Source organism: Castor canadensis, chromosome 3 (genome assembly GCF_047511655.1).
Source record: "Castor canadensis chromosome 3, mCasCan1.hap1v2, whole genome shotgun sequence".
Classification (NCBI taxonomy): domain Eukaryota; kingdom Metazoa; phylum Chordata; class Mammalia; order Rodentia; family Castoridae; genus Castor; species Castor canadensis.
In genome coordinates, this window is record NC_133388.1 from 149,096,630 (window position 1) to 149,109,818 (window position 13,189).

The window sequence follows — 13,189 nt, forward strand, 5'->3', positions numbered from 1 at the left end:
GCTCTAACTTGTTTAATTTAAAATAAATTATTCTACATTATGCTAAAACTAAATTAGGTAATATTTTGTTTCTTAGCACTTACCTGAGAAATGAAAGAAAAATGCCTAAAGTATATCATGAGTAGTTTCAAATTTATTAAAAGGTGTATGTGGGTTAGCCATCAGTTTTCTGCTTATTTCAGTTTCATACTTAGAAAGCAGCCGCTGTTGCTACTGCTGTTTAATTTTTATGTTACAAAGGGCTTATGTGAAGTCAAAATTTATGATTCAGGAAGCTGAAATTAGAATGGATAAACTTGTATGTGTCAAGTTTGGGTTTTTCATAATTAGATGTGGTCATCAAATGCCTTTTAAAAGTGTAGAAGTTCATTAAGACACAGATTTTTCTAGTACCTTTTCACTAAGGAACTGGATAATATACACAAGGTAACATTTATTACACTTTTTCATTTCACAGCATTTCCAACAGCATTCTTCTTCTGGAGTACACAGAGAGCCTGTGATATAAGCACCATCCTTATAAAGATGCTTATCCTACTCAGTGCTCTTTCTTTCCATCTTGCTTGAAGGATGTCACCTCATTATGGCACTGAAGGAGAATTATAATTAATTTTCTTCTTGGCTACAATGCCTCTTTTTCTGTTCTTAAGAAGTCTTTTTTGGATTTTCTTACATTTGAACCTCAGAAAGAATTGCAAACTGATTCCAGACACTGGATGGGGCTCTAAAGAGGGGCTAGTCAAAGGTGGATAGGATTGAAGAGGAGGTGGGTGGGGGGCAGGGAGAGGGGAGAGGAAGGGAGGGAAACAGACAGAAAGAATGATGATGATGATGATGAAGGAGGAGGAGGAAGAGGTGAGAGAAATATCAAATATCATGAAAATTCTTCTTTGAATTGTCATGTTTGGATTAGTTCTGGAACCAGTACATACTCTAAATGTCTTAGAAAGGAATTCCGAAAAAGTTTTAATTAAATGACATTTTATGACACATACAAATTTCAGCATTTGCTGGAATTAAAAATTGCCAGAATAGATTTGACATCAATGAAAAAATTAAATTCTTTATTCATTTTAATCACCCTATTCAATTTTGTTCATGTATAAAACAAAGACTGTGAATGCCTCACTTCCATGGTCACTGGATTCTTTTAGTATGATGAATGTTTGTAATTAAACTCTATTTACACACTTGGTTAATAAGATTACAGAAAATTGCTCACATTTTAATTGATTTTTTTGCAGGCTTGAAAATGCCTAAGAACATTAATTATGGTCAGTTGAATGCATTATGCCACATTAGAGGACTAAGCAGGTAAGTTATTCATGCATTTCTTTTTCTGTCATTGAAATGAATATGAATGTGCTTGTTTTATGGATAAACTGTAGTAATAAACCATTGTCAACTCTCACAGATACCTGATTTACCACACAGACAAAAACATTTGAAAACCCAGAGGTTATTTCTATAGACTGAAGAGGCAGAATATATATGTCATATTTTAAGAAAGCAACGTAGTGTGGAACAAACATAATTCATCCCAAGCTGGCCCCTTTTTAGTGCATAAAAGCAGTCATAAGAAGAAAGAGCCTTAAATAGTTGAAAACACAAATGCTGAGTGAAATAAGTACCTGAGCAGTGCACAGGGGATGTCTACTTGAAATATGCTGTAGCTAGAAAACTAGGAAATATCGCTGTTCACAGCTCAGGATTCCTGTGCTGTGTGATACTTTAAGATATAATTTCTAAAATTCTATTTTATTGCCAACTCCTTTCCCCAAATTGGACTTTTGAAATTATAAAGCTGGTTATTTTCTTCTATATTCATCATTGTCAATCTACTTTTCTGTCTTCCTTCACTCAGCAAGGGAACCTTGCCTCATCTTTACAGAACTGTTGAGAAAATCCCCTAGGTTTACAGATTTTCTCTCTGCTTTAAAATATCTCTAAGTCATTTCTTCTTGACCACTTCAAACGATCTTTATATTTTTTCATTTGTCTTCCCATTCTTCTTTTTTCAGAAGAATGAAGAGGGCATGATTCTTTGATATTCTGGGATTTCTACCAAAAGAAGTTTTTTTTTTCTTGTTGCTCTCTCCTCCTTACTCCTAATATTTTTCAGCATAGGGCAAAGAAGTAATTACATAGACTCTAATTTCCTAGTTTAAATTCTGGCTCAACCACTTTTCTATGATGTTACCTTGAACTGGTCACTTAGTTTTTCTTTGCCTTAGTTTTTCCTCTTGTAAAGTGGAGATAGCAATGGTAACCATTTGAAAGGATTATCAGGATTATTAAATTTGATAATATATGTATTATCCCATATACATGTATATGGAACTGAATGTCTCTTTTCCTTTTGCTTTCTGGCCTAGACATATATCTTTTTCCATATGTTTCTAGATTTCTTATTTTTTCTTTCAACACTGAGAGGATCATAATAAGAGAGATAAAATCATATAGATCTGGTGTCAAAGAATCCACTCTAAATAAACTTACCAGCCTTCCTCTTCCTTTAGACAATCTCTCCCAAGCGATGTTCTTTCATCACATACTGTCATCTGGTCCAGGCTCACTCCAGTTGCCCTACCTGACTCCTTCTATGAAGTCTCATGATTATTGTGCCTCATCTTTCAGACCCAAATCTCCCTGAATTTTGGGGATGTGTTCTTTTGAGGCACTGACATACACCTAAGGCTTGAGAAGGCAAGTTTTAGAGTATTTGTATGCAGATTTCATGCATACATTTCATGACATTTTTGCTTATTTAAAATGTGTACACAGGGAGTATCCTTGTGACATTCCATGTATATATGTATTATAACCCCTATTGGCTCATCTCCTCCATTTTTCTTCATTCTAACTTAGTCCCTTTCTTATGGTGTTTTCAACCACTTTAAAAATTCTATATTCATTCATTCTGCTATAGAGAATACATCGACCACATTCACCTTCTTAGTTTTGTTCTTTTACCCTTCCTCTCTTGTATGTGATTTCCTCTTAGTGTGACCAGATTTTTAAAAATAATATTGCTATATTTGTATGAGGTCTATATTCCACATATGAGAGAAAACATGAGGCTTTTGGCCTTCTGAACCTGGCTAACTTCACTTAAGATGATGTTCTCCAGTTCCATCCATTTACCTGCAAATGACAAAATTTCATTCTTCTTTGTGGCTGAATAGAATTCCATTATATATAAATACCACATTTTCTTAATGCATTCATCAGTAGTGGAGCATCTTGGCTGTTTCCACAGTTTAGCTATTGTAAATAATGCTGGAGTAAACATGGGTGTGCAGGTGCCTTTGTTGTAACCTGACTCATTCATTTAGGTATATCCTCTTTTCTCTCTTAAGAACTCTTTAGGCAATTTAGCAGAATTAACTCATAGAAATTATTTATGTCCTTTGGAATTACAAAGTTTTCAAGTGATTTTGAGACATTGAGAACAGTTTTTTAAAAAATATATTCAGTCATGTCTATTTTTTCTTCATGTGTTGTTTGTTCAATATGATCAATGAAATACTTTTTTCTTATGTAATAAAAACAAATTCTGAGAATTAAATGATTCAAGGTTTGAAATTTTTGTACATGAATGTTGCAGCAATCATTAGTTTTGAATGTAATTTTTATAAGAATAAAGATCATAGTTATTATTGTTTTTGGATTATTATTCTAGGATTTTCTGGGTTATTATTTATTATTTTTGGTCCTGGTTAAAAAAATGCCCTTGAGGTGTAATGTTAGATTGTTTTAGATATTTTTTTATATAGGTGTTTATTGCAGTAATCTTAACTCTTAGGAATGCTTTTGCTGCATGCAGGAAGATTTGGTATGCTGTTTCCATTCTCATTACTCTCAAGTCATTTTTTGTTGCTATTTTGATTTTTTCTTTGATCCATTGGTTCATGAGAAGCATGTTGTTTGATATCTATGTATTAGGGATTTTCTAAGAATTCTGCTATTGATTTCTAATTTCATGCCAATGTGATCAGAAAATTCTTGGTATGATTTCAATCCTCTTAAATTTATATTAGGACTTGTTCTGTGGCCCTAAATATGTTGCATTCTATAGAATGCTTCATGTGTGTTTGAGGAGAATGTATTCTTTGTTGCTGCTGAATGGAATGTTCTGTACCTGTCTGATAGGCTCACTGAAGTGCAAAAATCAATAGAACCTTAAACATGTGCATTTTCTTGTATATACATCATGTTCAATATTTTCTTATTGATTTTTTTTTGTCTATATGATCTGTCCATTTGAAAGTGTGGCATTGAAGTCCCTTACTATTATTATATTGTGATCTGTTCTTTAGATTATTTAATAATTGTTTTAGATACTTAGTTGCCCCAATACTACGGCTCCATATTCTTGCCAGAATTTTGCATTGAAGTGCTCTGGATTTTAGCCATTCTAATGTGTGGTTGTATCTTGTAGCATTAGTTTGTAATTGCCTAATGACATATGATGTTTAGCATTTTGAATATACTAAGCATTACAATTAATAAATGAGTTCAGTAAATTTGCAGAATAAATACTCAACAGCATTTTTATATACAAGTAATGATCCAAGTAAGCAATCCCATTTAGAATATCATAAAGAAGTCAAAGCCCTTAGAAAAAATTTAAGCAGTGGATTGAAAGATATGCACACTGAAACTATGAAGTTTGGTAAAAACAAATTTTGAAGAAAACCCAAGTAAATGGAATGATGTCTCATGCTTATGGACCAGAATAATTAATATTATTATAATGTCCATCCTACTCAAAGCAATATATAGATTCAATGCAAGTTTGCATCAAAATACTAATGGCATTCTTCACAGAAACATGATAAACAATCCTGAAGTTCACAAGAAACCATAGATGACTTCAAATAGCCAAAAGAAATCTGTGAGAGAAAAACAAAGCTGGTGGCCTCACATTTCCTCATTTCAAATTACATTATGTAGTTATATGATCTTTACATAAAAACAGGCATATAGACAGTGGAACAGAAGAGTGTTCACAAGCATATCCAAGTAAATACAGTCAACTAAGTTTTGACAAAGTCACCAAGAGGGCACAGTGGAGGAAGAATGGTTTCAATGTGCTGGGAAAACTGAATTTCCCCATGCAAAAGAATGGAATTGAATCTTATCTTATACCACACACAAAAATCATCTCAAATGAGTGAAAGTCTTAAATGTAAGACCAGAAACTATAAAGCCTTGGCAATGACTTTTAAAAACTAGTTCACCGAAGGCTTATGTTACAAAAGCAAAAATAAATAACTGGATTATATCAAATTGTAAAGCTTCTGAACAGAAAGGAATCAGTGAACAAAGTGAAATGACAGCGTATGGATTTGGAGATAATACTTGTAAATCATACATCTGGAGAACTTTTATGCTGGTGAAATAAGCCAGACACAGAAAGAAAAGGGATTGCATGCTATTGCTTATATATGAACTCTTAAAAAATTCTAATATGCAGAGATAAAGAACAAAACAGTGATTACCAGGGGTGAAGGCTAGGGAAATAAGTTGGGCTGATTATAGTCAGAGGATAAAACATTATAGACATATAGAATGAAAAGTCTAGACAGCTAAGGTACCACATAAAGACTATATGTAGTAAAAATGTACTACAGTGGGGACTCATGCTAAATGAGTAGAATTTAGCTGTTCTTGTCACAACCACCAACAACCAAACAAAAGATTAATGATGTGAGATAATGAGTATACTAATTTTCCTTCCTTTAGGAACCTTTTTGCCTAACTACATGTATCCTATAACATCATATTGTAAAACTTAAATATATAATAAAATACAAAATAATTGCAGTTTTCATTTTGAGAACTTCCATTTAGCTCTTTTTTTCAAAGTTACTCAGCCATGCCTGTTAGTCTCTTGCTATTGATCACCATTGTGATTTCTTTCTTTATTTCTATTACTATTTATATGTAAGTACTATATAGTTTACATCTAACAAACCAGTATTTATAGAGTTAGTAATATAACTCTGGTGTTTATTGCTTCTGCTGCCTTGCACTCAAAGAAACTTGTCTTTACAGGTGATCTTTCTGTAAAAGATTGGCTTATTTTTAACATGTAAAAATAACATGTGAACTAAATTGTATATAGGGAAATTATACATGTCTCTTCCTAGAGCAAGGATTTATGACTGCTACATCTTCTTTTGGGAGACTTTCTCCAGGTCAGGCTGGGCTCCTCTCCTTGTTCCTAGGTCCAGCTCACATTCTTCCCAGCTCTCAGAATCTCCTACCCTTTCTTTTTGTCTGTTGTTCACATCTTAAGCATTCACTCATTTTACCCACTTTTATTGCAATGTGATGGTCCTTGGGGACTTTCATTACCTCTTAAAAGAGCAAGAATGCACTAAAAAATTGTTATTCAGGATATGTACAATAATAGGATTCTTCAGAGAATGAAGACTGCCATGGTATAGGACCCTTGAATTTATTTACTTATTTTTTGCACCTTGCTTTATTCTTTAGTGGTTCAATTCAAATTAAGAAAAGTTTCCCTCAGAGTCAGTGTCTAGGTTCTTTTTAGTAAAGAAATCTCTTTCTTGTGTCTAGGCTATTCTAGACTTAAAAGACATTTTAAACTATATTGTGATAGTTATCATGGGGTTTCATTGTGACATTTACATATATATCTATATCATATCTCAGTTTGGTTCATTTCCCTTCATTATTTTCTTTCTTTCCCCACTCCTTCTTCAAATGACTTTGACAGGTTTCAATGTTCCATATTCCTACATGTATAGAAAGTACTATGTGGGTGGGGTGACAAACCAACCTCCCAAAGGAGACATTAACACTAAGCAGAGGTTTGGAGAAGCACAAAAGCTGAGAGTGGGGGTGGGGCAACAAGCCAACCTCCCAAAGCAGGGCAGGTGGTAGATCCCTGAGCTGGTCTCATGGGACAGAGGGCAGTACTCAAAACTGAATTGCCCCCCTTGCTGGGGGAGGAGCTGACCATAGAGAATTGCAGCTGAAGGACAACACAGCTGGTTCATGGGGAAAACAACAGCAACAATGACCATGCTGCATAAACTGGCAGACTTACTTCACCTCCAAATTGCAAATAAACCTGTGGATAAAAGGAACCAAATATTACTCACAAGCCAATCACCTGGTGAGACGACATCTGAACCCCTGCTTGTATGCCAATACCAGGATTGTACACTTAAGGAATAACTCCAGAATTTTTACCAAGACTGAACTTTCTGTGGTTCCTGTACCTGGTGCTTTTTTTTCTGTATTATTAATTTCACCATCACTATTTTCTTATCTTTAAACTTACCCCTTCACTTTCCCTCCCATTCCTGTGCTACAATCCATTGTTCTCCTTCCAAACTACTCTTTCTCATTCACTCTCTCCCTATCTTCACCTCCCCTTCCTATTGTTCCCCATACCTGTCACTATACTAACCCTCATTCCTACACACTTACCACCCACTTACTACCCTATTTTACCAATTATACACAACCCCCCCTGCAATCCTTGACAAAGTACCCTCCACTACAGCAACAGAAATATACCCAAACACGCACAAGGGCCACAAAAACCAGCAGCCCCCATACTTCTTCCCCCACCCACCTACCCTTCCCCCCATTTTTAGTGCCATATTTACCAATTACCCAAATTTCTATATCTAGCCTAATAACCCTTACCTACCCATCCACACATCCCACTGTTTATAGATATTATCACCAAGGGGTTTTCTACATAATATGTAAACAACTGGTCTGGCATTGAAACTGCGAATTTCTTATTGCTAAATTATACCTCTGGGCCAGGGACAGAAAGAGCATATCACCCTAGCTAACAACCAAGTCAGTCACAACACAAAAATTAAATTGAGGGAATAAAAACAGGCAATTAAAACCAACAACTAACTATCAAGAATATAGTTGCACAGCACTAAGTAGAGTGATAGGAAGAATAAGGGATGGAAACCACTCTCCTCAAAAAAAAATAATTCTATAAAGGGTTCAGAGGAAAATGAAGAAAATAGATACCCAGTTCCTGTCCCCAACAAAACAATGATAAACATCACTAATGAGCTCAATGATGCCACACACACACACACACACACATACACCCTCAAAAAGGAAATTTTGGAGTCAATCACTGAAAAATTCATGGAGAAGATACTAGACATGGTTAACCAGAATGTATAAGATGCATTCAAGAAATTTCAAGACACCAAATATAAAGACATGAGAAGACACAGAAACAAATAAATGAACTCAGAGAAACAAATAAATGAACAAACACCAAAGTGAAATAAAGGACAATATAAAAAAAGAGATATATGAATTAAAGATGATAACACAAAACATAAAAGAAGAGTTGAACAAAGATATGGAAAACCTAAGGAAAAAATCAAACAGAAATCCTGGAAATAAAATTCCCTTTAGTTAAACAAAAAACACAATGGAAGGCCACTCCAGCAGACTAGAACAAGTGGAAGACAGAAACTGAGAGCTCAATGATAAAATAGAAATTAAAGAAAGAACAAAAGAAATCTTAATCAAACAACTCAAGAACTGTGAAGGGAATATGCAAGAACTCAGCGACTCCATCAAAAGCCAAACTTGACAATCATGGGCATTGAAGAAGGAGGAGAGGTGCAAGCCGAAGGGATACAGAATATATTCAATAAAATGATAACAGAAAATTTCACAAATCTCAAGAAAGTTTTGCCCACTAAGGCATAGGAAGCCTCCAGGACACCAAACAAACTTGACCAAAAAGGAACCTATCCCTGGCATATTATCATTAAAACAACAAGCATAGAGAACAGAGATTGAATAGTGAAGGCTGTGAAAGAAAAAAACCCAAATACCGTGTGAAGGTAAACCCATCAAAATAATAGCAGATTTCTCAACGGAAACCTTAAAAACAAAAACAGCATAGAGTGAGGTATTTTGAGCACTGAATGAAAATAATTTCAGGCCTGGATACTCTACCCAGCAAAACTATCATTCAAAATTGATGGAGCAATAAAAATCTTCCATGATAAAAAGAAACTAAAATCATATATTACCACCAAGCCACCATTACAGAAGATTTTACAAGGAATTCTGCACACAGAAGATGAGAGTAAACAAAACCATGAGAGGAAAGGAAGTTTCAAACCACAGGAGAAAAGTAATCAGAGATTAGCATTGATATGGCTGCACACAATCAAATTCTTAAACAACAAACACAACTAAATGGCAGGAATCACCACATATCTATCAATATTAATATTGAATGTCAATGGACTCAACTCCATTTGTGTGGCAAACTGGATTAAAAAGGAAGATCTGACAATCTGTTGTTTACAAGATACCATCTTATTGATAGAAATAATGACTGGCTTAGGGTGAAAGGGTGGAATAATATTTAACCAAGCCAATGGCCCCTTAATCAGACAGAAGTAGCAAGATTTCAAACTTATATTGGTCAAATGAGACAAAGAAGAACATATCATACTAATAAAAAGAGCAATACATCAAAAGGAAATAACAATTATCAACCTGTATGCATCCATTGTCAGTGCACCCAATATTATCAAACATACACTAAAGGACTTAAAAGCACATACAGACTCCAACACAGTGGTAGTGGGAGACTATAATATCCCTCTATCACAGATAGATAGGTCATAAAAACAAAAAATCACCAAAAATCCTAGAACTAAATGACTCCGTAGATAAAATGGACCTCACTGGTGCTAACAAAATACTTCAACCAACAACAGCATAATATACATTGTTCTCAGCAGCCTATGGAATTTTCTCCAAAATAGATCACATGTTAGGGCAACAATAAGCCTCAGCAAATACAAGAAAACAGAAATAACGCCCTGCATTCTATTCGATCACAATGCAATAAAGCTAGAACTCAACAACAAAAAACATATAACAGCAGCAAATATGCAAATAATTTGAGGCTGAATAACACATTGCTCAACAATCAGTGGGTTATTGAAGAAATAAGAGAGGAAATCAACAGGTTCCTGGAAGTTAATGAAAATGAAAACACCACCTACCAGAACCTATGGGACACAGCAAAGGTAGTCCTAAGAGGACTGTTTATAGCCATGAGTACAGAAAGATCTCAAAAAATAACCTAATGCTACATCTCAAACTCCTAGAAATATAAGAACAGGTAAAACCCAAAATGAACAGGAAATAAATAAAAATAAGGGCTGAAATTAATGAAACAGTGACCAAAGCAAAAACAGAAAACAAATAATCAATGAAACAGAAAGCTAGTTCTTTGAAAAGTAAACAAGATTGACAAGCCCCTGGTAAATCTGACTAAAATGAGTTGATAAAAGACCCAAATTAGTAAAATCAGAAATGCAAAAGGGGAGATAACAACAAATACCAAGGAACTCCAGGGAATTGTCAGAGACTACTTTGAGAACCTATATTCCAATAAATTGGAAAATCTTGAAGAAATGAACCAATTTCTAGATATTTATGACCATACAAAACTGACCCAAGAGGATATTAACCACCTAAACAGAGCTATAACACATAATGAAATTGAGGTAGCAATAAAGAGTCTCCCAAAAAAGAAAAGTCCAGGAACTGACAAATTCTCTGCTGCATTCTACCAGACTTTTACAGAAGAACTAATACCAACACTCCTTAAAATTTTCCATGAAATAGAAAGGGAAGGAACATTGTCTAACTCATTCTATGAAGCCAGTATTACACTCATCCTAAAACCTGACAAGGATACATCCACAGAGGCTAATCTCCTTAATGAGTATTGATGCAAAAATGCTTAATAAAATAATGGCAACTTGAATCCAACAACACATCAGAAAGATCATTCACCATGACCATGTGGGCTTCATCCCAGGGGTGCAGGGTTGCTTCGACATACACAAATCAATAAATGTAATACAGCACATTAATAGAGGCAAAGACAAAAACCACTTGATCATCTCAATAGATGCAGAAAAAGCCTTTGATAAGATTCAACACCATTTCAAGATAAAAGCTCTAAGAAAACTGGCAGTAGAAGGAATGTACCTCAACATTGTAAAGGCTATATATGACAAACCTACAAACAACATCATACTTAATGGGGAAAACTGAAACAATTTCCCTTAAAGTCAGGAATGAGACAAGGGTGCCCACTATCCCCACTTCTATTCAACATAGTCTTGGAATTCCTAGCCAGAGCAATAAGGCAAGAAGAAGAAATAAAAGGAATACAAATAGGTAAAGAAATAGTGAAAGTATCCTTATTCGCAGACAACATGATCCTATACCTAACGACCCAAAAAACTCCACCCAAAATCTCATAGACACCATAAACAGCTTCAGTAATGTAGCAGGATACAAAATAAACTTACAAAAATCAGTAGAATTTCTATACACCAACAATGAACAAATTGAGAAAGAATATAGGAAAACAATTCCATTTACAATAGCCTCAAAAAAGATCAAATACCTAGGAATAAACTTAACAAAGGATGTAAAAGACTACAAACCATTGAAGAAAGAGATCAAAGAAGACTATAGAAGGTAGAAAGATTTCCCATGTTCACAAATTGGTAGAATCAACATAGTAAAAATGGCTATACAATCTACATGTCCAACACAATTCCCATGAAAATCCCAAGGACAATTATCACAGATTGAAAAATCTATCCTAAAGTTCATTTGGAAACACAAGAGACTGCTAATAGCCAAGACAATACTCAGCAAAAAGAGCAATGCTGGAGGTATCACAATACCTGACTTCAAATTATACTATAGAGCCATAGCAATAAAAACAGGATGCTACTAGCACAAAAACAGATATGAAGACCAGTGGAATAGAATAGAGGACCTGGATATGAATCCACACAGCTATGCCCACCTTATTTTTGACAAGGCACCAAAAACATATGATGGAGAAAAGACACTCTCTTCAACAAATGTTGCTGGAACAAGTAGTTATCTGCCTGCAGAAAACTGAAACTAAGTCCATGCCTATCACCCTGTACTAATATCAACTCAAAGTAGATTAAGGACATTAATATCAGACCTGAAACCTTGCTGTTAGTACAGGAAAGAACAAGGAATGCTCTGAAAGCAATAGATATAGGCAAGGACTTCAGTAGAACTCCAGTGGCCCAGCAACTAAGAGAAAGGATGGACAAATGGGACTACATGAAATTAAAAAGCTTCTACATAACAAAAGAAGTGGTCTCTAAACTGAAGAGACCACCCACACAGCAAGAGAAAATCTTTACTAGCTATACATCAAAGGATTGATAACCACAATATATAGGGAGCTCAAAAAACTATACTCCCCCAAAATCAATGAACCAATAAAGACATGGGCAATTGAACTAAACAGAACTTTGTCAAAGGTAGATGTCCAAATGGCCAAAAAAATGCATAAAAAAATGCTCACCATTTCTGGCCATAAAGGAAATGCAAATCAAAACCACACTAAGATTCCACCTCACTCCTGTTAGAATAGCCATCATCAAGAACAGCTCCAACAACAAATGTTGGAGAGGATGCAGGGAAAAAGGAATCCTCATACACTGAGGGTGAGAATAAGCTAGTACAGGCACTTTGGAAAACAATATGGAAACTTCTTGCAAAAATAAACATAGAATCTGCCATATGACCCAGCAATACCACTTCTACCAGAAGGAATGTGTTTCAGATTATTCCAAAGGCACCTGCACATCCCTGTTTATTGCAGCACTATTCACAATAGCCAAGCTATGGAAACAGCCAATATGCCTCACTACCGATGAATGGATTAAGAAAATGTAGTATTTATACGCAATGGAATTATATTCATCTACAAAGAAGAATTAAATTTTGTCATTTGCAAATAAACGGATGGAACTGGTGAACTCTAAAGTGAAATTAGCTAGGCTCAGAAGGCCAAAAATCGCATGTTCTCCCTCATATGCAGATCATAGACCTAAAACAAATGCAGTAATATTATTAGACATGGGTCACATGCTAAGGGGAGACTCTGCATTGGAGGAATAGAGAAAGGGAAGGAAGCCTAAAACTTGAATGTAGTTGATGTGCACACTGCATAGGAGTGAATATAGTAATCTTAAACTGGCAGAGGCCACTATGGGAAGGTGACCAGGAAATACTAAAGAGGTCTGGTAGAGATGAACCAATTTGGTTTGCAATACACATG

General features: G+C 35.0%; 1 protein-coding gene across 1 annotated transcript in view; it reads left to right on the forward strand.

Annotated features, from left to right (window-relative positions):
- The window catches only part of Cnbd1 (cyclic nucleotide binding domain containing 1), a 399,182-nt gene that overhangs the window by 14,883 nt on the left and 371,110 nt on the right, over positions 1 to 13,189 (forward strand). Inside the window, exon 2 of the mRNA XM_074066942.1 lies at positions 1,245 to 1,314. Within this exon, the coding sequence (XP_073923043.1) occupies positions 1,245 to 1,314 (70 nt within the window). The remainder of the gene's footprint in view (positions 1 to 1,244; positions 1,315 to 13,189) is intronic.